Source organism: Seriola dumerili, unplaced genomic scaffold (assembly GCF_002260705.1).
Source record: "Seriola dumerili isolate Sdu_G_001 unplaced genomic scaffold, Sdu_1.0 BDQW01000002.1, whole genome shotgun sequence".
Lineage (NCBI taxonomy): Eukaryota > Metazoa > Chordata > Actinopteri > Carangiformes > Carangidae > Seriola > Seriola dumerili.
In genome coordinates, this window is record NW_019174257.1 from 10,876,805 (window position 1) to 10,901,791 (window position 24,987).

At 41.2% G+C, this 24,987-nt stretch overlaps 1 protein-coding gene across 1 annotated transcript in view; it reads left to right on the forward strand.

Annotated features, from left to right (window-relative positions):
* The window catches only part of LOC111237413 (discs large homolog 1-like protein), a 105,291-nt gene that overhangs the window by 2,064 nt on the left and 78,240 nt on the right, over positions 1-24,987 (forward strand). Inside the window, exons 3-7 of the mRNA XM_022766536.1 lie at positions 1,837-2,668; positions 3,407-3,482; positions 16,314-16,456; positions 19,042-19,132; positions 19,301-19,405. Coding sequence (XP_022622257.1) covers positions 1,837-2,668; positions 3,407-3,482; positions 16,314-16,456; positions 19,042-19,132; positions 19,301-19,405 — 1,247 coding nt within the window. The remainder of the gene's footprint in view (positions 1-1,836; positions 2,669-3,406; positions 3,483-16,313; positions 16,457-19,041; positions 19,133-19,300; positions 19,406-24,987) is intronic.

The window sequence follows — 24,987 nt, forward strand, 5'->3', positions numbered from 1 at the left end:
CAAGTTCAGGTGCTCAGTGCTGCTTCGCTGCAGCCAGGTCGGCCTGTCTTGCATTTTGCATTTAGTGTCATGTCTTGGAGTAGTGCAGTGTGTTAGTCAGGAAGGATGCTGTCTGTTTGGGACTGTATATAAGGCTAGAAGACAGGAACTGTATCTGTAGGCCAGTAGGCCAGCGGACAGGAGGCTGGACTGATAATAGTGTTTGCTGTAAGTGGTAGCACAAGTTCTCATGGTGTCTACAAGATGTTTTAGCTGGCCTAATCACATGACTGTTGACCAGAAAATGGAGATCAGAACACACAGATGTGGGCGTGACATGGCCTGTCACATAAAACACAGGGCCCATTGTAGAAAATAGGTACACATTTTAAGTATGTGTAGCATGTGTAAAGTCCTCCCAGTAGTTTATAATCTGTGTCTAAGTAGTTAGTTCTGCTTGTGGTGAACTGTTTCTTCTTTGAAGGAAAACACAGGCCACAATGTGTGTCTGTGTAAGACAACAAACTGGTTCTTGGTCTCTGGCCCCACCTGCTCCTGCTCCACGCCCACACCTGTACCTGTTAAAGTAACACCTCTTTCTCTGTTCTGTGTGTGTGTGTGTGTGTGTGTGTGTGCATGTTGTTTGTGTGTGTGTTTGTGTGTTGTGTGTCTTGGTGATGGGTGATTGTGTGTGTGTGTGTGTGTGTGTGTGTGTGTGTGCAGACGTTCATTGCTTTTCAACTAACATGAGACTGACTTCCTCTTCATCTACTGTAGCATTTAATATGTTTGAATATTTTCTGTCTGTGTGTTAATATATATATATATATATATATATATATATATTGATTTACATATGATATTTAATGCCTGTTTCATCATCATTTGTATGTGTTATAGTACTTGTTATACTTGTTATCCCCTGTCCTCTTCCCACATATTCTATCATTTTTTCTCACTATCTCTTTTATAGCCACCAAACTGAGCTCACACCCATGTGTATGGTGTAGAATTGCCTGTCAGTTGTTAAGCGGGGGAAGTGAAACCTCTGATCATAACAGTCACTCAGTGCTCTTACATATGAAAAAGGAAATGACAGTGGGATGAACTACTCATTCCTCCTTTAAATGAGGAACCCAGGATACTTCAGTAGCTACCGGTCTATATAACTATGGTGGAAGTATCCTCATGCTGCCACTAGGGGTCACTAGTGTATTAGCTGTGGTTCATTTGATTACACAGCTAACTCAGAAAAATGAGGGGACTGCTTCATTTTGGTTTTATCTGAATTAAAGAATACTATAAAACAGTAGCTTTTCTTTTATATTTTAAACGGCTTTATAGGGCTGCAAATAATGATTCATGATTTCATTGTTGAGCTACAAATTATATTCTTTGATTAATCAATTGATAGATCAATTTTTCAGTCTATGAAATAAAATAAATAAATTTTTCATTTTGCCTGACAAACTGTCCAAACTATTTAGATGCTCAACTCACAAAGATATGAAACAAAAAATCAACACATTGTCCAATTGTTGCGATTGGAGCAGAGAATGTTTTGAGTTTGTTTTTACTTTTTTAACAAATTACCCAAATGATTTTCAAAATGATTGGTGATTAATTTCTAGTTATTAAATAATCGGTTCAGCTCTAAAAGCTCTACATCATTTAGAGATAACAGTTTCCCACTGATATTCATTCATTCATTCACTTATTGTCTTCATTATTTGTTTTATGATTAGTCAGTCTATCATTTACAAAGTTGTGCATTCATTCGGTCATAACTTAATTTATGAATCCATTGGACCCTCCAGTCATTCATCATGGCTCTAATCTCTCTGTTTCTACCTCCAGATATCCAGGAGTACTATGAGCTGACCATCCTCACAGACAACAAGCGTTCTGGGGACCAGCTAGATGGTCCAGGGGTCCTCTCTGCCTCCTGTAACTTGCCAGAACAACTCCCAGCCCAGCCACAGCCCTCCCCTGGTCCCGAGAGCCCGCTGGCTTCTCCGCCAGGATCACCTCAGCCAAAATCCATTGCCCCCAAACCCAGGTCAATCAAGTCCCCTGCCCCTCCAATCCCATCTGGAATACCCCCCAAGAAGCCATCTTCCCCAACAACACAGTGCAGTACACCTCAGTCACAGCCAGCCAAAGTCAAGTACCGTGCTCCTCTTCCTCCTGTCCAGTCTGGAGCCTCAGCAGCGGAGACTTCTAAACCCTCTTCTCCCTCTGCTGCCACAGTGAATGGTGTAGAAACTCCCACTGGCTCCATAAAAACACCTCCTGCAGTATCACTGAATGGAGCAAAGCCACATCTGACTGCCACCACCTCTTCAGAAAGCTCCACCACCTCTACCAATCCACCAAGCCTTCCTGCCGCTCCCGACCTCAACCTGGTGACAGTCTCAGCCCTCGTCTCCAGCACCATTCAGGGATTCATGCCTCCAACTACTTCAGACAAACTCACTCCAACCAACACCACTCCTAGCACTGGCCCAGATCTTGACAGAGTCACAGATGCTGCAGTCATCTCTACAGGTGTCACGACCAGCAAAGACCCAGGATTAGGCAAAGTCACTCAAAGCACGAGTCCAGCTAGCCCCACCCAGGGAAAATTTACCTTCAGCAACCTCAGCCCCACAAGTCCTCCAGGGCCTTTGACTAAAGGACCTCATTTGAGGTATGTCCAGCAATTTATTTTGCTCAGTGCAACATGAGCATACATTTCAGCCGTTAGTAGGGTTTATTAGCAAACCAGACTTAACAGCTGTTATTATGACATTTTAAAAGACGGGGGAAACCTATGGTCCAGTTTTACACACGTGCTGCAGAAAGTGTGCTGACTTTCTCTATCACAGTTTGGTTTGGTAGTCTGATCGCAGCTGAAACAAATGCACGAGAGAAATGAGTTAATACTGGATCTAAAATTAATTTATAAAGTTTGGCTTCACCCAGAAGCCTTGAATGTTGTTAAGAGATGATTGTCACCCAGCAGCTCACCTCTGTGAGGAAATGCCCTCTGGAAGGAGGTTCAGACAACTCTGTTTTAAATCTGAGCGGATTAAAGAAGTACATTCCCTTAGGCTGTTGGACTCTTGAATGGAAAACCTCTGGCACTTAAGGGCACATTTTGTTTTTAGTCACTTGTCTTTTGTAATTATTTATGGTTTGCATATTTAGGTCACTGAACCTCTGAATTTGCAGACTTCCCACATTTAGGGTGTATTGTCTTTAGCTTATATATTACACCAATGGTATTTTGTGTATTTTAAAATGTTGTACAACATTTTAAAATACACAATGCTTTGTATGGAGGTCACATTCAGGGAGTTCAGGTGTAGATAGTACAGAATAATAATAACTGACAGTTTTCAGAGTTCACCTCCTGACACCCTCTCTCCCTGATCTCTGTTCTTAGCCCAACCAGCCCCGGGTCAGTAAAAGTCACCTCCCCCAGCCCCAGGCCAGCTGCAAGCCCACTGACCCCCAACAAGGTAAGACATCTCTGGTTGTTTTGTGTTTGTGTCTGAGGAAACCTGCAGCAAATCCCTCTACAGTTAGAAGCAGCGTGAAGTACAGATTGCTTCCTATCAGAAGGAGGCTGAACCCAGGCACTGGGTGGTAACCTTGAGGTTACAGTTTGGCTGCATGATTTTGGAAAAGAAAGAGAAGTAATTATTTTTCTCATGAGTTTTAGAGAAACTATTTTCAGATGTAAATATATCCTCTGTTATCTGTTGGTGCCTAGGAGAGCTTGTCAGGTGTGGCAATGTACTGTATGATGCTCCCATTATTGGTGCTTATATGGGGTTAGGTCGCAGGGATTTCTCGGTAGGTTTCATCCCCTTATATTCTGATTCTTCATTTTCAGACTTGATTTTGTTGGCATCTGTCAAGTAGTATATAAATCTTTTTGTCAGAGCTAGGGTTGGATAAGTATTTCTTTTTTTAATCTTCCTAACCATCCTGCATAGGATGAAGCCATTTTGTTTAAACTTCAGAGGTTTTTCTTTCACCGTGTTACACCACATTTTGTTTTGTGTTTGTCATTTGGTGTAATATCGCAGCTTATAAGGAAATTAGGAGCACAATTCACCCTGCTCATGCAAGTACAGAGGAGTCAGTGTCATGTATGATAACATTTTATTAGTTATGAATCAATTGCTTTTATACAAGGATTTAATGCAATTGAATGATACAGAATGGGAGTTTCTCGACCAAAATTACCCTGTATTTGTTGCTTCATGTCCAACATATCACTGCTCTAACATGGGAATAGTTTTGATATAAGGCAAACATGTTTATTTTACAACATGTCTTCTTTTGAACCTGTATATCAAAAAGGCTGCAGAGAGCAGAATTAGATGGACAGATCATTTATGCTGTTTGAACATTGGGTTACATTGCATTACATAATATGACAAGAGGAATCAATTCAGTTCAGTAACATTTTATTGTCCCGTAGAGTCAGCAGAAAGAGCTCAGTGGTAAGCTCATGGCACTGGTTTTGTCTCGTTGATCTTGCTGACATAGAAATTGAATGGTTTTTTGTGGTTTGGGCATTTTCACTACAGATTCACTCTGGGCACAATGTTGCTTTGATCTGCTGCTGATTGCCCACATCTCAGGAAGTGGTGCTGTTATTGATTTGCTTTGCTTTATGCTGAAGTTGTTTTGTATAAACTGCTGCACAGGCAACATTTGTCCTCCCAGCTGTACACTGCTTGTATTGTGTTGGAGTTGGTGTTAACCCCGGATACATTACTCAGGTGTTGCTTAAACCTGCAGTAACTGGTTCTTCTGGCCTCGTGTAGGCAGCACAAATAAGTTGTGAACACAACACTGACATAACATCACCTTCCAAGCTGATATGGAGAACTTGTTGAGTTATGTTGAGTTGTGTTTCTGGCCCCCTGGTGAATGGTCCAATATTCAGTACAGTGGGTTTGTTGAGTTTCTTCACTGAAAGCAGTCACCTGTTGTGGCTGAAAGTCATGACAGCCAAACGTTGAGCTGCAACTCTATAAAACTCCATAAAGCTGCAGATTTGGATGATCATTTTAATTCTACTACATTGTTTTTGTAGAAGTATCAATCATAGTGGCTTTAATAATTAATCCAATAATTACTGGAAACTGGGGTTGAAACAAAAGCATTTAACTCATTATCCATTTTTGAACTGTTTAATGAACGCGTGGCGACAACTATCTGTAAAACACTGAGTAGGTAGGCTCTTCACTGTGATGTGTTCAAACAAATCCAACCTGAAATTCAGATGTGTCTTCTGCTGTTTATTCAAAACAGAAAAATACTGACTAGCAATTGTTGTACTGACACACTTAAAATGAGAAAAAACATAAAATATCAGAGCCCTACTCACCGTCTATGTCTGAATTTAAACAAGTGAACAGGTAAATAATGTAAGACCACACCCCTCTGCCCATTACTGGAAGTTATAGTAACCAAAAGAACATGTGCAGCCTAAACAAAAAATAAAAAACACAGGCTAAATACACAATTTGGCTCCTACAGAACAGGATTACTTATTTCAACTGTCTGTAGGAGAAATTGAGACCCAGTAATGATGTTCATTAGCACAGCCCAGTGCAGCAAGACAGCTTTCTGTTGGCAGCAGTGAGCATCAGGGGAGAGAATCAACAATGAGTGCAGGGCGAAGGGAGGGTAGAGCTGGACAGAAGTAGAGTAGGACAGGAACAGAAACAAATGTAAAATAGTGTGTATGTTTGCTGGTCTTGTAGAGTGTAACATATTATATTGTAATGTTTCAAATTCAACAATAACTGTAGTGATGTCGTGCATCTTTAAAAAAGCCGAATATCCCGAGTGAGTGAATTTCCATCTCTGAGGAGCTTCAGGGTGCATATGGAGCTCTAACTTGATACCCACAGTCAACGTTGAAAGTAGAGCATCCATTGCTATACCGCTGTTACTGTTCACTCAGTCTCCTGCCAAACAGTGACTGACCTGATAAAACAGCAGAGTGGTGTGTGTGTGTGTAGTATATGTACTTGTGTGTGTGCTTGTGTCTGTGTATACATGTCTGTCTGCGTGTGTGTTTGCCTGTGCATCCATGTGTATGCATTTCTGCGCCTGTCTCTGCACGTTTTTTTTTTTTTTTTTTTTTTTTTGTGTGTGTGGCGAGTGTGTTCTGCGAGAGTGCGGATGCATATTCTGAGCCATGCACACTTTGAGGTCAAAATGTGGCTACCAGCTGCCATAAAACGAAGACAGCAGCTGGAAGACAAGAGGGCGGGCGGAGGTGCACCGGGACAGCTGCCATGTTTCCGAGGCGGCCTCTATTTTAGCGGAGAAGTCCTCTCTAGTTGCTTTGATGAAAGGACAGGTGGAGAGGACATGAGAAAGGGAGGAGAGAGAGAGATTGAGGGATGAAAGAAGAGAAGGAGGAGAAGGAGGAGACAGAGACGGACAGACGACAGGAGGATGTCCCCAACAGCAACAAGCGGCCGAGTGGTGGAACAGGAAAGTTGCAGCAGGAAGATGTTTTGGTGAAACTTTGCCAGTCGGACTGGTGAGGATGGACTGCATCTGTATCCTCACTACCAAGGTGAGACACAGGAACAGAGCAGAGAAAAACAGGGAAGACAAACAAACAGATACAACTTTCTACTAACTAAATTATCAATGTCCCTCTTGATGGCATTCATTCAATTTATCCCTTTACTGTTTATGTTGAAATTGCATGTTAAGTGTGTGCTAAGCTTTGAATGAGTCTGACACGATCTTTCTGCTTATAAACTGTCATCAACATAGCATGATCTTTAAAAGTGAGAAAAGTGAGACTGAGAGCGGCAGTCCTTTGGGGGATTCCTCTGAACACATCCAGATGAATAGTTTCACAGAAAACTACTTGCTTTGTAATTGATGGTCAGCTTAGTGCACCTGCTCACAATTAGCCATATCAAATTGTGAACAGGCTGCTCATTGTACAGATGGCTCGCTGTAATTTGTGAATGAACAGGCTTTAAGGTGATATCTTAGAGGAACGGACTGTGCTCTAGTGAAGTGACTCTAATGGGAATGCCGATCGGTTGCTCAGCTGTTGGTCTGACAACATGTGATACCCACAGAGACGGGGAAACTGGGTTGATAGGACACACACTTCAAAAGACGAGCTCTCTGACTGGTTGGCTAGCTGTGTAGGTAGCTGAGTGATGTGGTTGACTGACTGATGGGTCTCAAGGCTAAAAACTAGGCTGGCAAAAATTAAACGCTATATTATGCACATATGTGCAGGCTCAGAAATGCATGGCCCATTTTAAAGCAGCAGGACCAATGTGAGCTGGGACACACTCACACAGGATAAACAGATATAAATAATGGATGGATGGATGGATGGAGAGCTGAACTGATAGATGGGCTTTCATTGGAGCAAATCTGCAAATACTACTACATGTCAGGCCTGGACTATAAAGAGGACTCAGATGCAGAATGTCCAGTTAGACAGACTTTATTAAATATTCCAACCTCTGCGGTGAGAAACAAAATAAACCAGCTATGGAATTTATACTCTCAAGGCTAGAATAAACTTATCAGGAAAATAATCTAATAAACAAAAACCACTCCAAATGGAGGGACAAAACTGCAGAAACAAAAAGGAATAAACCAACAGAAAATCACTCCACAAGGAGGAAGACAAGAGCTAAACACTATACTATAGAGACTAACTAAAAACACTCTCAAAAAACAGAGGCTCTACTATAACATCTAAGCATGAACAACTAGAACAAAAAATCACTCCAAAAGGAGGCTACAAAAACTGCTCTAAACTTGACAAAACAGATTTCTCTAAACTATGAAAATACAAACAAAAAAATCACTCGCATGGAGGTAAAGAATACATACGACACAGCAAAGACAAGGCAAGGCAAGAACTATGATGACTGGCTGGGGTGCACGAACAGAACGAAACACTCTGGCACAAGACAAAGGGAGACGCAGACTATAAGACACATGAGGGCAAATGGGAAACAGGTGGACACAATCAGGAATCAGGGAAGACACTCAGACAGGTGACACATGAGGAAGGGCAAGTGACCTGAAACGAGAGGAGAGTTAACCTTTCAAAATAAAACAGGAAATGACAAGACATGGAAACAGGACAAAAACTCCAACTTGACCTCACCGTGTGACACTACAAGGTGGGGCTGGGGTGTGCTTGGAACAAAAGATGTCCAAGCCTGCTACCAGAGAGATGGGCGACATAATTATTCAAATGGGGATAACAGCAAACACAAACTAAAGGAACTACTATTGTTTTCTCATCAGTCATTAGACTTGACTTGTGTCCTCCACTTCTCACTACATCTCGCAGACTTTGTTCATCCATACTGCAAACGTTTAGGCACAACCTGGTCTGACACGTTTTAGCTTGTCCTGATATTTTAAACATTGAAGTTGAAGCTTGATCTTGTGATATGGTTCAGCTGTTTGTGTTCTGGGTCTCTTTGCTCCTCTTTCAGTCAGGGTCTGTGTTGGCCCTGACAGCACAGGAGTTGTAGTGTGAGCAGCGCATCAGCAGCAGCTCCGGTGCACCATGTGTGTCTACACAGGAGGCGTTCAGGCACAGTATTGAGTGTAGGTCGCCTGTGTTTTGAAAGTGCTCACACCCCAATACACAATAACTGTAGTTACATGTGTAAAACACAGGAAAATAGACTTGAAGCGGTGGCTTTTGTAGAAGTGTCTGTTTGGTCAGATGTGTGTAAGACAGATGACGGAAAAACACTTTCTTTTCCATGTCACAGTCTTTGTTCTTTCAAACTTAAAAACTACATGTTTAAAATCAGTATTGTCCTGGAATTCTTGAGGTTGTATCATACATAGTTAACAGAATACAAATATTTAATTAGTGGTTAAATCCTCTCTCAAGCTTAGTCTTCGTCTCAGTCTTGGACATTTCATGGACCCCTCAACTCCCAGGTCACCCTGCCGCAACCTCGCAGCATCGAGGTAGGTCACCTTGCAGCCAGTTCATGTGCTTGCTATGGGGAATTAGCTGTTAGGAGGATGACCTTCTGTCATGTTGGCAAATACAGGGATTGGGACTTTGAGAGTGGACAGAGAACCAAATCATGTCGCTAGCATAAATAACAAAATTGCTCTTGTTGTTGCAGTTTTGCAAAGCTGTAAGTTCTACCCCAAATTTCCAAAGACAGCCTTTCAGGGTGTCTTAGAAAGAAGCTGTAGGGTCATTCAAGTTAAAGGGATCTGGTGAAAGAAAGAAAGTGTCAGAAGAATGAGACACACACTCACACCACACACACACAAGTAAGTCTGTAGTCTGTTGGCAGATATACAAACAGGCTGCATTAATCTGGTTAATCTCATTTATCTCATTAAGTTAATGGATTGAAAACCAGAGGGTGTTCCTGAGCTCAAGTCTGCTAGATTACTGCTGGAAAATGTCTCAGTATATCCCCTCTCATCCTGCTGGATTCATTTCTTCTAGCCATCTGACCCGGGGCAAAGGGTAAAACACACAGAAAACCTTTAAAACCCAGGTGTAAATCCAATCAATAACTTGACATTAACTTAAAAGGGCACTGAGTTTCCAGCGCACCTACACTTTGTATAACAGCTTCAGAAATGCATCCAACCAGGAAGCACAGGCTGAAAAAACGTTGCCACTTGCAGACCCTGTTAATCATGTCATAATGTAAAAATTCAGTTTTGTATAGAAGTACAATATTCATGAATGGGAGACAAATAAATGTGATGTTTAATAGGAGATAAAGCCACTTGTGCAATAATGTTTGTATTGGTGACGAAAGGAGAAATGTCATTTAAATGTGGTCACCGGAGGTGCATGACAATGTACATGAACATGATGTAACAGGACTAGTTAAATCCTTCAAATAATATGTAAACAGTGTGCACCTCTACTGAACACAGTAGTATCTATGCCTGTGGAGATTGTTGTCAAACATACTGAATGAGGATTTTACTTTCTATCAGTACTCTCCTCTCTATCTTGCCCAATCCTCTTTTTATCTCTGATGTATCCAGTCTTAAATCCTACCCTGGTTTTATCAGTGTGTGATTGTGGTGTGGTCTTACTGAGTGTCACTGGCTTCCCGTGCTCCAGGAAAGCAAGAGTCTCTCCTAAGAGGCTTACCTTAGGCTGCTAATAGACTTTACAGAGGTGGGGCTATTTTAGTATGGGCAAAGAGGGGCAAAGAGAGGAAATAATGAGAGAGAGACACATAAAGACAGAGGGAAAGAGAGAGCACAAGTCTCTGAGGTCTTTGCATTCCTAGATTTGGTGGGATATTTTACTGGATTTTGCCAGTAAAACTCCAATGCTGCATCATTCCACCGATCCATCCATCTGTGGAACTGTCCAGCTGGCATTGTGATGTAACTGTGAGGAGGGGGTCACGGCTGACAAATTAATCAACAGAGAAGGCATGAGAGCAGAGAAGAGGGAGAGAACTTCCCAAACAGCCGCAGGACTACTGAGCCCAGGGCTATTCATCTGCAGCAGGACTAACACAGTGATGTAGGACTGACTGCTGGAACTGGTTAGCACTTCATGAGACCCTCAGTGAAAGGTTAAACGTCCTCTCAGCTCTGCAGGATCCACACTTGCTGTGACAAATTGGACTGAAGTGTGTAGGTATACGGATAGCCCTGCATGTAGTAGGGCTGACACCTACTGGGCCAGCACGAAGGCTGCATGTGAAGATGGACCATCACAACTCTGCATCCTCATTCGATGTAATGTATCTCCTCTTACTTTACTTACTGAGTTTCTTCTCACCCACCTGCTGTTTTTTAGTTGTGGCTCATTCAGAAAAGTGGTCTGAGTTTTGTCATTAGTGTAGAATAGAAAGGTCATCTGAGGTTGAATGGACTTCAGTAATGAATGACCAGCAGACAGTTACCTGTGTATTAATGTGTGGTTTGTGTAAAACCATATACAGAGTGGTGCATTTTTCAGTAAGCTCTGTTTTCTTGCCTGCACAGTTTAGGTTGGTTTTAAAGCTTGTTTTAAACCAAACATAGGTGTGTGTGTTTATATACTATCTACATGTGTATAAACAATACATATGTCCCGTGATCTTCATCTAAACACATTGTGGAGAAACAGAAAGAAAAACAACACAATAACACTTCCTTTATTTTCTTAATCATTCTCATTCAGAGAATTTAGCTGCAGTCAAACAATCTACAAAGCCTGTCTTAGGTAAAGTACATGTTGGCATCCATATATGTGCATCTATGTTACAGGCGCCTCCCAAATTATTTTGAAACAAGATGTGTCACTTCTTTCGGAAACACCTCAGAAACCCTCGGTCCCTGATCCTTCCAAGGTTACACAGAATGGTATCTGAGGTGATAGGAATCACGGAGGCTGGCTTACAATCAAGAGGAGCTGAGTAATTATGAGGAATTAGTCCAGGGCCAGAGGTTGTGGCTTTACCATTAATGATAGCTGCTAGCTAATGCTCCATTATCTGTGGTGACTACTCAACTACTTCTGTTTCAATCTTCACAGGTTAACAACTAAACTCAACTAAACTCAACTAAAGCTTTTAAGGCTCTTTTTCAAATGAATAAACAGAAGATTTTATGAGGTGTGGTCCACCACATCGTAAAACCCAATTTGTGGAAACTTCTTTTAGGCCCTGACCCCTTGATGTTTGAGTGAGAAGCTGTTCATCATAATGGCTGACATCTAGACAAAATAGTAACAACTTTTATGATAAGTTTTTAGCCATATTTGCTGCATATCTGTTCAAATGTCATTGCCATGAAATGGTACCCTTATGTACTAAGCCTCTTTCTCCTTGCTCATTATTTTGGAAATTATAAAAATGGATTTATCAAAATCTCATATCAGTGGTTGATACAACAACTGAATGGAATTGCGACGATGTTTAATGCTGTTTTACAGATTGATTTCACTTTGTGGCAAAGGGGAAAAACCATTAGTTACTAAAACTAGCCCAGAGCTAGCTATAACGCTGCTAACTGGAACCATCTCTCAGCTCATATCCATCCAAGTCCACATCCCTGAACCCAGTCCAAATCCAGAAGCAATACATGGTCGAGAGCCAGCTCATTTTTGGCTATCAGGCTCCAGACTTCAGCCACAATCAGACCAACTTGGCTGGTGACCAGGGTCAACTTCAGGGGCAAGGATTGAGCAGTGGTTGTCTTTGAAAAATAAATCACCTGGCTGAAAAAGGATGCAAGCAGGGTGCCAACACTCTGCAGGGGCTGATAGCCTTATGAAGAAGGGTAATAACAGTGGTTTGTTGTTCATATCTGAAAGATTTTTAGCAGATGTGTTCCCATTGCCAACACTTGTTTTTTCAGCAGTCTATTGTGCCGGTCAGGCTAACAGGCAAGTAGGCTAACATTAAATTGTTCATTGTTCAGCCCATGTCATGCCTGAGTTCAGACAGAGCAGCTAATCCCATTTAGCAGATGACTAATCTCTGTGGAGCTACACACACACACACACTCATACAAAGATACCAACCTATACACACATGCACGAGCAACAAGGCAAGTGGCTGAGTTCATTTCAGTTCAGTCTTATCATTGATTTTCCAGCAGGGGAAAATTAAACAGCTTAGCGTCATCATGACTGCATGAACCCATGGCCCTCGACTGTCAGGATAGTTTAGAGAGTAGATCAGGATCATTTTTCATGTGTATTGTGAGTCAAAAAGATTACAAAATATTGCCCTTGTCCCCCCTGCACTTGTTTGTCATGCTCCCAGTAGTATAGCTGCAACAGTTGAGTTTAGGGATTAATATTTTTATATTCAGTATAGGCTTCAAGCCTTTCTATGTCTACATCAGATCCAGAGAGTGTGCAATGTATCACTGCTGTGTTATATAGTATATGTATGCACATGCACTGTATGTTAGTACAGCTCATATAGATCTGTTTGAAGAACTTAATAAGATGCTAAACCCCTGCAGGCCTTTACATTATCTCTGTCAGTGTCAGCAAAAACAACATGAGTTTATGTAAAGCATGTTTGAGAGAAGAATTAATATCTGGAGAACATCGTCCATGTGGTGCTGTGTCTGTGTTTTACCACATAGTGGCACTATATGTATGAAAAACACACCAATATGTTGGGTGCTCAAATGATTATTCTGCAGAGACTTAACACCTCCACTTTTACTATGTCAATACATAGATGACACATCCCTTGGAATTAAATCCACAATTCAAAACAGTCTTAAATAAATGAACTTTTGCTGTTGGACAGTTGATATTTGTATCTATGAAGTTTCCAAAGGAATCATTGTATCCTCGCACAGCGTTTTACATAGAGCGAGGACGAGATCTATTTGGAAGAAAATTCACTCATGTGGAAACTGAACACACAGCTGGTAAATGCTGATCATGTGACCGTGTTTGAAATGTTAATGTATGGAGCAATTTTGATTGGTTAGTGTGTAGAATGGAGAATCCACCACGATTGGCTCGCAGGGAGTGTATGAGGTTGCCACACACACATACACACGGTGTAGTTATTTCTGTGCTGGCTGACCTACTAATGTTAACATGTAGTGCATGCCTGCTAGGCTCATGAGGTAGCATCCTCTCTCTCGCTCCCCATTTGTCTCCCATTCATTCCTTTATTTCTTTTTTCTTCCTTCCTTTCTTTCCTGTCTTTATTTCTTATTTCCTCTCTTATATTCTGTCATTGTTTCTTCTTTTTTTCTATCTTTCAGTAATTGGATGTGTGATGTTGATAATGTGACATTCGATGCTATGTTTACTCTCACATTATGTTTTATGAGGCATATGAGCCAGAACGCCTGTGGCTATCCCAGATGTATGAATGTACTTGTGTGTGTGGGTGTGTGTATCTGTACGTGTGTGTCTGTGTGTGTGTGTACATGTGCATGCACGCACTTCAGCAGGATCTCCATCTGTTCCTTGCCAAACACAGAAGGACACTCGGTCTCAGGACGGCTAACTTATCACACAAGCCAAGACTAAGGGAAGACTGGCACTTGACCCAAAGCTGACTCTTTGACGACATAAAAATAACTCCCTGATGTCTCTCTGGAGGAATCCAATCTGAGGTTTCCATATAAAACGCATGAACAAAAGTCCAAACCCAGAACATTTTTATGTTAAAATGCTCCTTTTTTTACTGTCAGGCATTAGGTTAACCTGTATCCATTTTACAAGAGCGGTTACATTTATTCCTCTGAACGCTCCAGGGAAGAACTCTCTGGCACACAGTAAACATTTGTTTGAAAGGAACAGAAGAAGAACTGGGTGCTTGGCCTCAATTTTGAGTTTGAAGAGTGATATTTAGGATGTGCTGAGCAAAAACTTCAAAGCAAGCATGGCACACAAGAATTGCCACCAACAAACAAATGACAAGTCACTTTCTCTGAGGAGTTTCTGATTTATAACCAATCACATAAATGGCAGAATTACATCCAAAAGACAGTAAACTATCAGCACACTAAGAAATATTGCAAAAAATCTTGAGGGATTGAGGATGGATGCAAAACACATTGTTCCTGCCATGAAACTCTTTTATCTTGTACCTAAAAAAAGAACAATTTCTAGAGATTTGTTGTGCAGAAAGATCTGAAGTTTTGCAACATGGTTGATGCATCAATTATTAATCAACTAATCACATACACAAAGTTTTACATGTGTTAATTTGTGTGTATTCTGCATAAGAAAGGTTTTTTTTGAAGATTAAATTCCTGCTGTACTCAGAATAACCTTTCATGCCATTACATTATTTATGTGACTTGTCTACCTGCATCAACTTCAGAACTTAATTGGCTCCTCCGATGCTTATATCTGTGCATCTTTTATCTGCGTGCAGTTAGATATTCTAAAAAACCCTCTAAAAATAAATTCTCATTACAGATTAACAGCTTTAAATGTAACTTGAGGCATAGACTTGCTTGTGGTTGTGGATTTATAACTTAATCAGTAAACTTATGAAATTGCTTTGGAGACCTCTAGTATCAGGAATATCAGTATCAGCTTGTCAATCCCTGTCTTCTCCACTTTTCCGTCTTTTAATATTTCCCCCTCTTCCCTGTTGGTGACCTCAAAATCACCCTGTGTTTGCTTCTTTCCCGCGCTTCGCCCTCTGCTTTCTCGCACATTGTTTCCCTTTCTCTGTGCTCTCCTCTCTCATGCTGCGTTGTTTGTTTTCCAGTCGAGGTGAGAAGACAGAGACAACCACAGAGAGACTACTGTGTGTGTCATAGTCCAGATGGCCCAGCCGTCAGCATCAAGAGCCTCAGCTGAAGAGTGCGCTTTGACTTGTTTGACTTGTTCTGCCCTTTATCTCCCATAAATCCTCTACTCTCTTCTCCTCTCCTCTCCATTTCAGGAAAAATAGCAGACCCTTAACTTGGCCAGATATTTAAGTACGAATCTAATATGTTACATATAGTAAGATGGTAAATATCCAAACTTATTAAAGCAGCGTGTAAATTGCATTTTCTTAAATATTTACATTAAATACTACTAATCATCGGGCTTTAAGAGCTGCTACTTCACTGAAACGGCTCTGTTGTCTGTGACAGAAGATGTACGAGCTTGAACTAGAGTTTCGTCTTTGGTCCTTATCTTGCTGGACCTTTGACACGGTGAACCACTTCATCCTGCTATCTGGACTCTCTGATGTGGGCATCTCGGGAAAAGCACATTCTTGGTTTGAATCCTGCCTCACTGAGCGTTCTTTCAATGTGTCATGGCAAGGGCAAATGCCCATTTTCTATCATCTCCCCATAGGAGTGCCCCAAGGCTCAGTGCTGGGCCCCTTTTCTTTGCAACATACACCACCTCTTCGGGTTAGATTATCTGCTCACATGGGTTCTTTTATCATTGTTATGCAGACAATACCCATCTATACCTGTCAATCCCGTGTGATCCATGGTTTTGGTACGGTTCATGGTTTGTCTCTCAGACATATCAGCATGGATCAAGGAACCTTACCTTAAACTGAACCTTTCTAATAATGAACTCCAATCCACTCAATCTCTCCATCACAATATCAACATAAAAAGTGCCTCTTCATCTCTCACCCCAACCACGTTTCCAAAAAATCTGGGTGTCAAGTTTAAGCTGGGCTTCTCTAACCATCTGACAGCTGTCTCCCGGTCATGCCTCTTTGCACTATCAGGAAAATTAGGAATTAGGAAAAGTCAGGCCTTACCTGACTAAGTACTCTACCCAACTCTTGGTCCAGGTCATGGTTATTTCGCGGCTTGACTACTGCAATGTCCTTCTATCTGGTCTCACTTCATGCACAGTGACACCCTTACAGATGGTCCAGAATGCGGCAGCCCATCTGGTCTTCGATCAGCCCAAAAGGGCACATGTCACTCTGCTGCTCATTGACCTCTACTGGCAACCCATGACCACCCAAATCAAATTCAAGTCACCTAATGCTTACAAACTGACCTCTGGGTCTGCACACATCAACTTGATCACAATCATACAGGCTTATACAGTGTTGCGCATGAACATATTCATATTTTTTGTGAACGCTGAACTGAGTGAATCAGTTTACAAATGATGAACGTGAACATTTTACGACAGTTTTAGCTCATGTCTGTGATTCTTTAGTGGTGTACAATAATTAATTTAGTTTGGGAGTGGCAATGATTTGGGGCTAGTGATGGATGGGTAGAAGGAGGTTCTATTGAAAAAGAATAGCGGCCTTTATTTAAAAAAAGGAACAAATGAATGTGAACTAGTTAATTTTCATCTGTATGAACTGAACTCTGTATGAGTGTGAACTGGCACAACACTGGGCTTAAGCTCCCTCTCGGCTACTTCTGCTCTCCAAGGAATGTTGTTTATCATTGCCATCCCTGCACACAAGGCAATTCAGTCAAAACTGTTCTGTTTTGTGGTTTTCTTGATGGTGGAATGAGCTACCAAATACTAACAGAGCAGGGGAGACTCATCTCTTTCATGAGCACCTCGTCCCCTAACACCTCTCACACCTTAACTCGCCTTACTTGCACTTAGAGTGCACTTATGTGCACTTCTTTAGCTGATCTCCTTGACTTTGTCTTATTGAGCAGATTTAGTTTAGTGGTCCAAGGTCTCTGTGCTGAAGCGTCTGCCAAATGAGTAAATGTAAATCTAAATACAACGAGCATTCTGTGGTATGTACTGTATTGATATAAGCTAGAAATTTGAATAAAGTTCCTATTGTATGCTGTTAATCAGACAGTCTTGTGCGCATTTGGCACATTTCTCTATTAACAAGTTGATACATAGACGATGTCCTGCCAGTAACCTACACCTAATGACATGTTCAGACTGACTGAAAAAACAACCCTCATTCATTTTAATTAGGCCAGTCCACTGACACAGCAGGGGGTGCCAACACAGAGGGCTCCTGCAAAAAAAAATGCAGGGTCGTCCAGCAAATATGTGCAAGCAAAGATTCCTGGTAGATTACTTTGTAAAGTAAATGCTGTAGGCATACTGTGTATCGTTACATTAGTATTAAATAATTCCCAGTGTAATAACTTTCCTTAACTGTAAAGTCCTGCCTCATAGTAATATAGACTGATATGTTGTGGTGCCTTATAAGCCTTCATACTCAAGGATTGTTACTCAAATTGGACTTATATATTATATATCATGTCTCACCAGTGCCGGAAGCAACATTCCCCTACTAACATAGCCCTTTGTGTTATTTCAATGCAAGGGTTGTTTTAATACAAATTAACACCAACATTCTGGCAAAGAGACACTCTGCTTTGTGGTAAAGCAAGACATGTGCATCTGTATGTCAAAGGTTGTCCAGTGCTGGATTAATGGAAACACAGACGATTTTATTTGTTTCTACCACCCTCTGATCTTGCGTCCTGGTCACCTGTGGTTTAAAATGGCTCAATGCCAATGTTATCATCCTTCTGCCAGCTGAATAACAGGGCTGTGTTCAAATATCAATTGAACAAGTCACCCCAGAAAAATGTGTGTGTGTGTGTGTGTGTGTGTGTATGTGTTAATATACTGTCTGTGTGTGTGTGTGTGTGTATATGTGTTAATATACTGTCTGTGTGTGTGTGTGTGTGTGTGTGTGTGTTTGGGAGATCATGGCTTGCAACTCTGAATGATGTAACAACATTGTCTCTGCCTCACTCATTCAGTCTTTATGTCTCTCTATCCCTCTCTCTCTCCATCACTGTTATATTTGGTCAATTCAATCTTCACTAGCCCGTATAATACTGTACCCTTACCCCCCTCCTCCTCGCTGTGTGTGTGTGTGTGTGTGTGTGTGTGTGAGTGCGCTGTTGTATGACTATACAAGGCAGAGCATCACTGCAGCAGGTAGAACAAGAGAGAGAGGTGAAAAGAGAGAGAGAGAGAGATAGGGGGACACAAGAAAGACACCACATTTTTAATCCTCCCTCTACCTCAGTGTGCTGGTCTCTCCTCTTTCTTTCTGTCTGTCTTTCTTTCTTTCTTTCTTTCTTTCTTTCTTTCTTTCTTTCTTTCTTTCTTTCTTTCTTTCTTTCTTTCTTTCTTTCTTTCTGTCTCTCATTGATCTTGCTGTTGAGAGGCGGGCCAAGAGAGGCAGTGGAGCGAACCGAGAGAGAGTGAGCAAGGCAGGGAGAGAGAGAGAGAGAGAAACACACACACAGATAGAGAGAAAGCAAGAGAGAGAGAGAAGGGGAGCAATAGAACGAGAGAGGCAAACTCTCACACAGAGAGAGAGAGAGGAGATAGAGGACTGGGACTGCTGCTGCAGAAGAGGACAACAGAGACCACATCCATACTGACACACATACACACACTTACATGCACACACACATTCATTCATGCACACACACAGACAGACTGATCCACACATGCTGACAACAACAACACACTGAACGCAGACACACACACACACACACACACACACACACACACACACACGTGCTAACCCATTCTGACACACACACAGACACACACATACATACATAGACATACACACACGCTGATGCACAGGCAGACAGTGACCATGTTGCTCCCTGCATCCTGACCAGCTATGAGGATTACACTGATGAAGCTGATGATGAAGATGAGAGCGATGAAGAGCGTGAGGGAGAGGACGCCGGCCTGCCACAGCTGAGGACTGTAGCCAGGCGGTGGGGGGGAGGGAGAGGGCAGGGGGGCCGGCAAGAGTGGGGGATTGTGGGACAGGATGGAGCGCGGTTGATAGAAGACATGCATGTGCATGTGCGTGTGCATGCGTGTGTGAGCGTGTGGATGTGTGTGAGTGTGAAATGTGTGTATGAAGGCTAGGATGCCCCCCCAGCGCGGGACCAGCTAGCTAACGTTAGCCACATGTTGTGCCACTGCAAAGTAGCATGTACCAACAACACCATATCTCTGATGTTTGGATGCAAGGTAGGTAGAGAGTTTCGTGTGTGTGTGTGTGTGTGTGTGTGTGTGTGTGTGTGTGTGTGTTAGTGTATGAGAGAGAGAGAGAGAGCGAGAGAGATGCTGGGGGTAGAGGTAAAGTAATGGACAGTGAGAGAGAGAGACACTGACTAAGGCAAAATGTGCTGAGACAGAGAAGGAAAGAGGTAATGACTAAGCTTGTCAAGGGACTCAGGGTTGAGGTAAACTAAGGTGAGAGTTAGTAGCCGGCAGGAGAGTGAGTGAGAGGGAGAGAGAGAGAGAGGTCCTAGCTGTGTGTGTTTATTAGAGAGGTAGAGACAGGGAGAGAGCAGGGTTGTGCTCTGCTGTCTGATTTCATATCATAAACTCTACAGCCAGTTTATCGTCAACATCTCCAGTCTGAGCCCTGTTGCTGCTTCTACTGTATCTGATGCTTCACTGATTTGAATTCAACACTCACAAGTTATTTAAGTCTTCTATAAATATGCCACATGTTCAATGTCTGCATGGAGAGAGAATGTAACACTGAGAATGTAAATATGAATGTCTATATTGAATTCAATGAATTTTGGTTTTTAAACTTGCATTAATGTTTTTTTAGCCACTTGGGGGCAGAGCAACAAGCTGTAACTACAGAATTAGCATTCAGCATTGTTTTAGCATCTGCAGTTGTGTTTGTATCCACCAAATGAATGTAATTCCAATATTCGATTTAGTTTTCCACTCACACCTGAGGGAAATATCTGGCCCTTTAGCTGCTAAGTGCTCCACTCTGTTCACCAGTTAGCCACTCACACTGTCTGTCTGCTGTTCGGTGCTGTACAGACAGTGTACAGGTTTTCATGGAAAACAGCAACCTATTACACACTACACACAGGCATTTGTAAATTATTGAAAGCAAATGAGACCTTAGTGGACACGCCAGGTAGCTTGTTTCTGTTAAACATTCCTAAAGCTAAGGACATATTTCCCATTCACTTATTTTCTTCCCATCACACAGAGAAAGTGGCTTTTTTTTCTTTCTTTACCTAATCAGAGAATACATAAGCAAGACTATAAATCTGACCAGGCATTCAGTTCCAGCTTTTGGTACCTGACAGTTTCCAGCACCTAAAATGTATTGTGGTTTGATATTCCATCATAGTTTCTTCATATATATTTATTTTAAACTTAAGTTAGCCATTTAGCTGAGTGGGTGGTGTCAGTGGTGCAGTGGATAGACGTTTTGGACTCAGTCTCTCCCAGAAAGTTGAGGATTTAGTGGGTGTAGTTTTCATGTTCTCTTGGTGTTTGTGAGTGCTTCTTCTTCCACAGTCTATAAACACAAATGTTTAGAGGAACTGGAAGCTCCGCATAGCACATAGGTGTTCATATGATAACCTTTTGCCATTGTGTGAAGTATGCTGGGATATTCTGAAACACCCACCACCTTAACTTGATAAGCTTGTATAAACAGACGGATGTGTCCAGTGTTATTGTGTGTCCCTAATCCATACATTTGTTTGATATAAAAACAAGATCCCTCTGCACATCTGTCTCCCCAGTAAATTCATATCTGAGCATTTGAAGCTGCCTTAAATTCTCTGTCATTCTATTACGAATGCAAAAAGTGTAGCCTCTTGACAGGTCTTTGGCATCCCTAACCCTTTATTAAATTAATACCACCATATCCGTTACGAGTGTGCCGACTCGCTAATTACATAACATAAGGCCATGCTAAGTGAATGAGCTTAGGCTAAAATTGGCAATCATCATCTTGCAAAGTACTCTGAAACTGTTGAGTGGAAAATCAACACATGAAATATTAAAGTTCCACCCAAGCGCTTAAGGACCGTGTCTTTGATGTGGAGGAGCTGTTGGTACACTGAGCCGCATCTTTGAACAGTCATTAAACACACAGCTAACCCAAAAATGGCTTCATAAATGGGTCTGTGAACTTGTCTAAATAGCACAGTGAAAACCGAGCATGAACTTGAGAAAGAGTGTGAGAGACAGTGTGAGAGAAAAAGACAATATTCACAGCTTTATCAAACATAATATCTTTCCTCTTAGTAATATTCAAATGTAGAAAACTCGAGACAGAGAGGAGGGTGCTCAATTTACTGTGACAGATTCATGTGCAGTGCTGTAATATGAAAAGATACAGTAGGACCGCTGGACTGTGTGTATCTGTGTGTGTGGGTTTACTATTGTCCAGTTCAGCAGTTAGGTCACAATAAACTGTATGGACTTTATTTCTGTCCCGTTAGATCACCTCAGCATGACGAGCAGGTCGAGAGACAACTGTTAGACTGGAGCTCCTTAAAGAGAGAGAGAGAGTCAACACGAGTGTGTGACACAGTGAGAGCAGTAGTTGTGTCCTCTACAAGTATAGCTGGAGACTGAGTGTGTCCTAAGGATAATAACAAGTTGCTCAGGGATTTTTCTGTATAGTGTGTGGATGAGATTTCTGAGAGATGGTCAAGTTGGTCATCATCCCTTTGTAGACCTCCATCTGCTTGTTTGTTGAGAGGAACCATGGTCAGACCCTGAGATGCTAGCATTGCATTGTTTTCTGTATGTCCATACTTAACTTTGATTTACCTGCACCTATTTCACTTTTCAGTGCATATTTTTGTTCATGTGTTCCTTGTAATATTTAAAGCTAATCTAACTAATAAAATAGTTCTGAAAAAGGAGTTAACGGTCAACGTCTTCGGTACTTAGTGATTAAAGTTAATTGTCAGTCTTGTACAGTGTTGAGTTTATAAAATGTAATAATGCTGATGTAACTAAGAATATTTAAACCTTGTTAAATTAACTTTTTCTTCATTTCTAACTATTGAAACAGAGAAAGTAGTTCAATGCCAGATTTGCTGGACATCACATTTTGCACATATTTTTCTCCAGTCTTCCACACAGATTGTGTCGCCCGACAGTTGTGTGGTGAGAGTGTTTGAACTTGCTGAGGACCTCTCTATGCCCTTCAAGTGTTGTGGTCCCTGGAGAAATAACAGTGTAATGTGCAGTGTGTAATTAAGTGTTTGAAATTACCCCATGAACTAATGAAGATCTATTCCACTATGATTCATTTACAATTAAGAATTCCTAATTATATTAGGAATTATATTATTATTTATTATAGACAGTTTGAAGTTTGTACCCACTGGGCATCTGTGTACGTCAGTGTTTCGTGTGGCCCACTCTAGCAAGGACTGAAAAGTGTGGTTAAGCAAAAATGCCCTGACATTTGCTGCAGCATAGAATAATAATCTGATCCTTGGATATTATGACTACATCTATAAAAACCTGCTATTCTGCAGGAAATACAACACAGTACAGTACTGAGAGATTTAGTTGTAGTTATGATACCCCAGAACCAGCCAATGTTTCAGCTTATTTCTAACTTTGAGAACACACACACAGCCAGATGCAGACTCATGTCAGCTTCATTAAAGGCCTTTAGGTGTCACGTCAACTCTTCTTATGAAATGTCTGATGTGTTTTATATTTGAATTTTATCTTGAACATAATCAAATGTAAAACAGTAAAACATTGTGTACAACTTGTGTATAACAAGACAGAAAACATTTGAATCTTTCTTTATTTTACCTTTTAATCCAAAAGAGTCACACAATACCTTGAAGTTAATGACAAATGTTTGTATGTAGCAACTTAAATCTGCTCAAAATAAAGGTGATTTTTGCTCTGCTTCTTTTGTCATTTGAGAAATATGCCAACAATTGATCCAGTAATGTTAAAACTACTGGAATTGATAAACTGAATCAGTTTCAGACACTGACACTGAAGGAAACAGTGTCAAGTTTAATTAAAGTCACATGTAAACGTGAGATACACGGAGAGAGACAAGCAACTAACACATACACTGCATGGAGTGTGGAGGAGAGTACATTTTAAATACATGAGGGTGCACTACCTTCATTCTACCTAGCCAGCAATGTGTCCATTTCTGAGGCTGTTTAAGTGTCTGAGAAGATAAATCAAACACACCTTAACTAGGTCAGACAGTTCAACACATTCAAAATAGATGAATATGTCCCTCTATTTCTGCCCAGGTCTGTGTATTTTTACTGAAGACATTTTACTGACTGAAGCCGGGTTTAAGTCAGTTCAGGAAAATCTTCAGGTCCTTCAAATTAAACATTTAAAACGGCTTTAATTTAGTAACCGGATGTCTTACTCTTTCAGCCATGTTAAGCTTCTTGTTTTCATCACATCGTCTTTTAAATAATACATTTCCTGTTGCTGTTTTTTTTCTGTTTATACTTCCGCTGATAATTTTGGAGTTTCAAGAACATTTCTTACATGATCTCAGATTCTCATCCTATATTGATACTGATAAAGTTTTTTAAAGTTCAAATTTTAGCTTTTTGAGAGTTGCAAATTTCCTATGTCAAAAATGGCCTGCGTGTAATTCTTTTTGTGATCCTGTTTTCTCTATAACCCACTCTATGGTGATTACATCATCACATAGTAATTGGCACATTCAGCGAGGATGGTGTGATTGAACAACAGGAAAAAAAAGAAAACATGCACTGGATGTTTACTATCAGATAAATGTGTGGTGGAAATCTGATGTTGTGACACAGACAGAAAAAGAAGAATTTCAGAATAATATATTATTAAGTAAGAAAAATTTAATTATTCTGGAGGTGAAAAGGAAAATGTACCAATAATGCATACAGGGCAACACATATTTACATGGTTACAATTTGAGTGAGTGCTGTGAAAAAAGTTAATGTGTCCATTGATTTAGTGTTTGCTGAACTTATGAAGTTATTGAACCATCTGCATTTGTTACTGCCACTTTGTCGTCGTTGCTAAATGAATATGGTCATCAGCTGTTATCTGATGTTCTTTCTTTGGCAATAAGTGCTTTTGCACTTCATGCCAATAAAGCCTGAGAGAGAGAGAGAGTGTGACGTGAGAGCCAGAATGAAAAGATATAGAGAAAGAGAGAAAGATGAAGGCACGTGTGTGTGTGTGCGAGAAGTCCCTTACGGCAGAGGATCCCCTGCTCTTTCATATCTCACCAAGCGTGACTAACGCCTGGCTTTACTCTGACGCACACACACACACACACACACACACACACACACACAGATACAAACTAACACATAGACATGTACTAGGATGCTGAATCTGCTCCCAATCTAGTCACGTTTCTCTGGCTACGCAAGACTGGCTGACACACTAAAACATGACAGCCACAGTGTGCACGTGTGTTTCTGTGTGTGTGTGTGTGTGTGTGTGTGTGTGTGTGTGTGTTCAGCAGGCTTTCTGCAGGCACAGTCCTGATTAGGAATGCTCGTCTCTTGCTAGTCGAGCAAGCAGAGAAACACACACACATACACGTACTCTGATGTAAAAACAGACATATTTGGTGTCTCTGTCCGTTCATGCATTCATTCATTCAGAGGTGCTCTTGTATCATGTGAAAATGAAACACCAAATATAGGATTATAGCTGTGTGTGTGTGTGCCTGTGCATGTGTGTGAGTGCAGAGGGCAGTAGCAGCAGTGTTTTGACAACAGTGTGAGCCAGGGTCTCTTCAGGGTCTTAGTGCCTGGCCGCTCAACCGCTGCTTT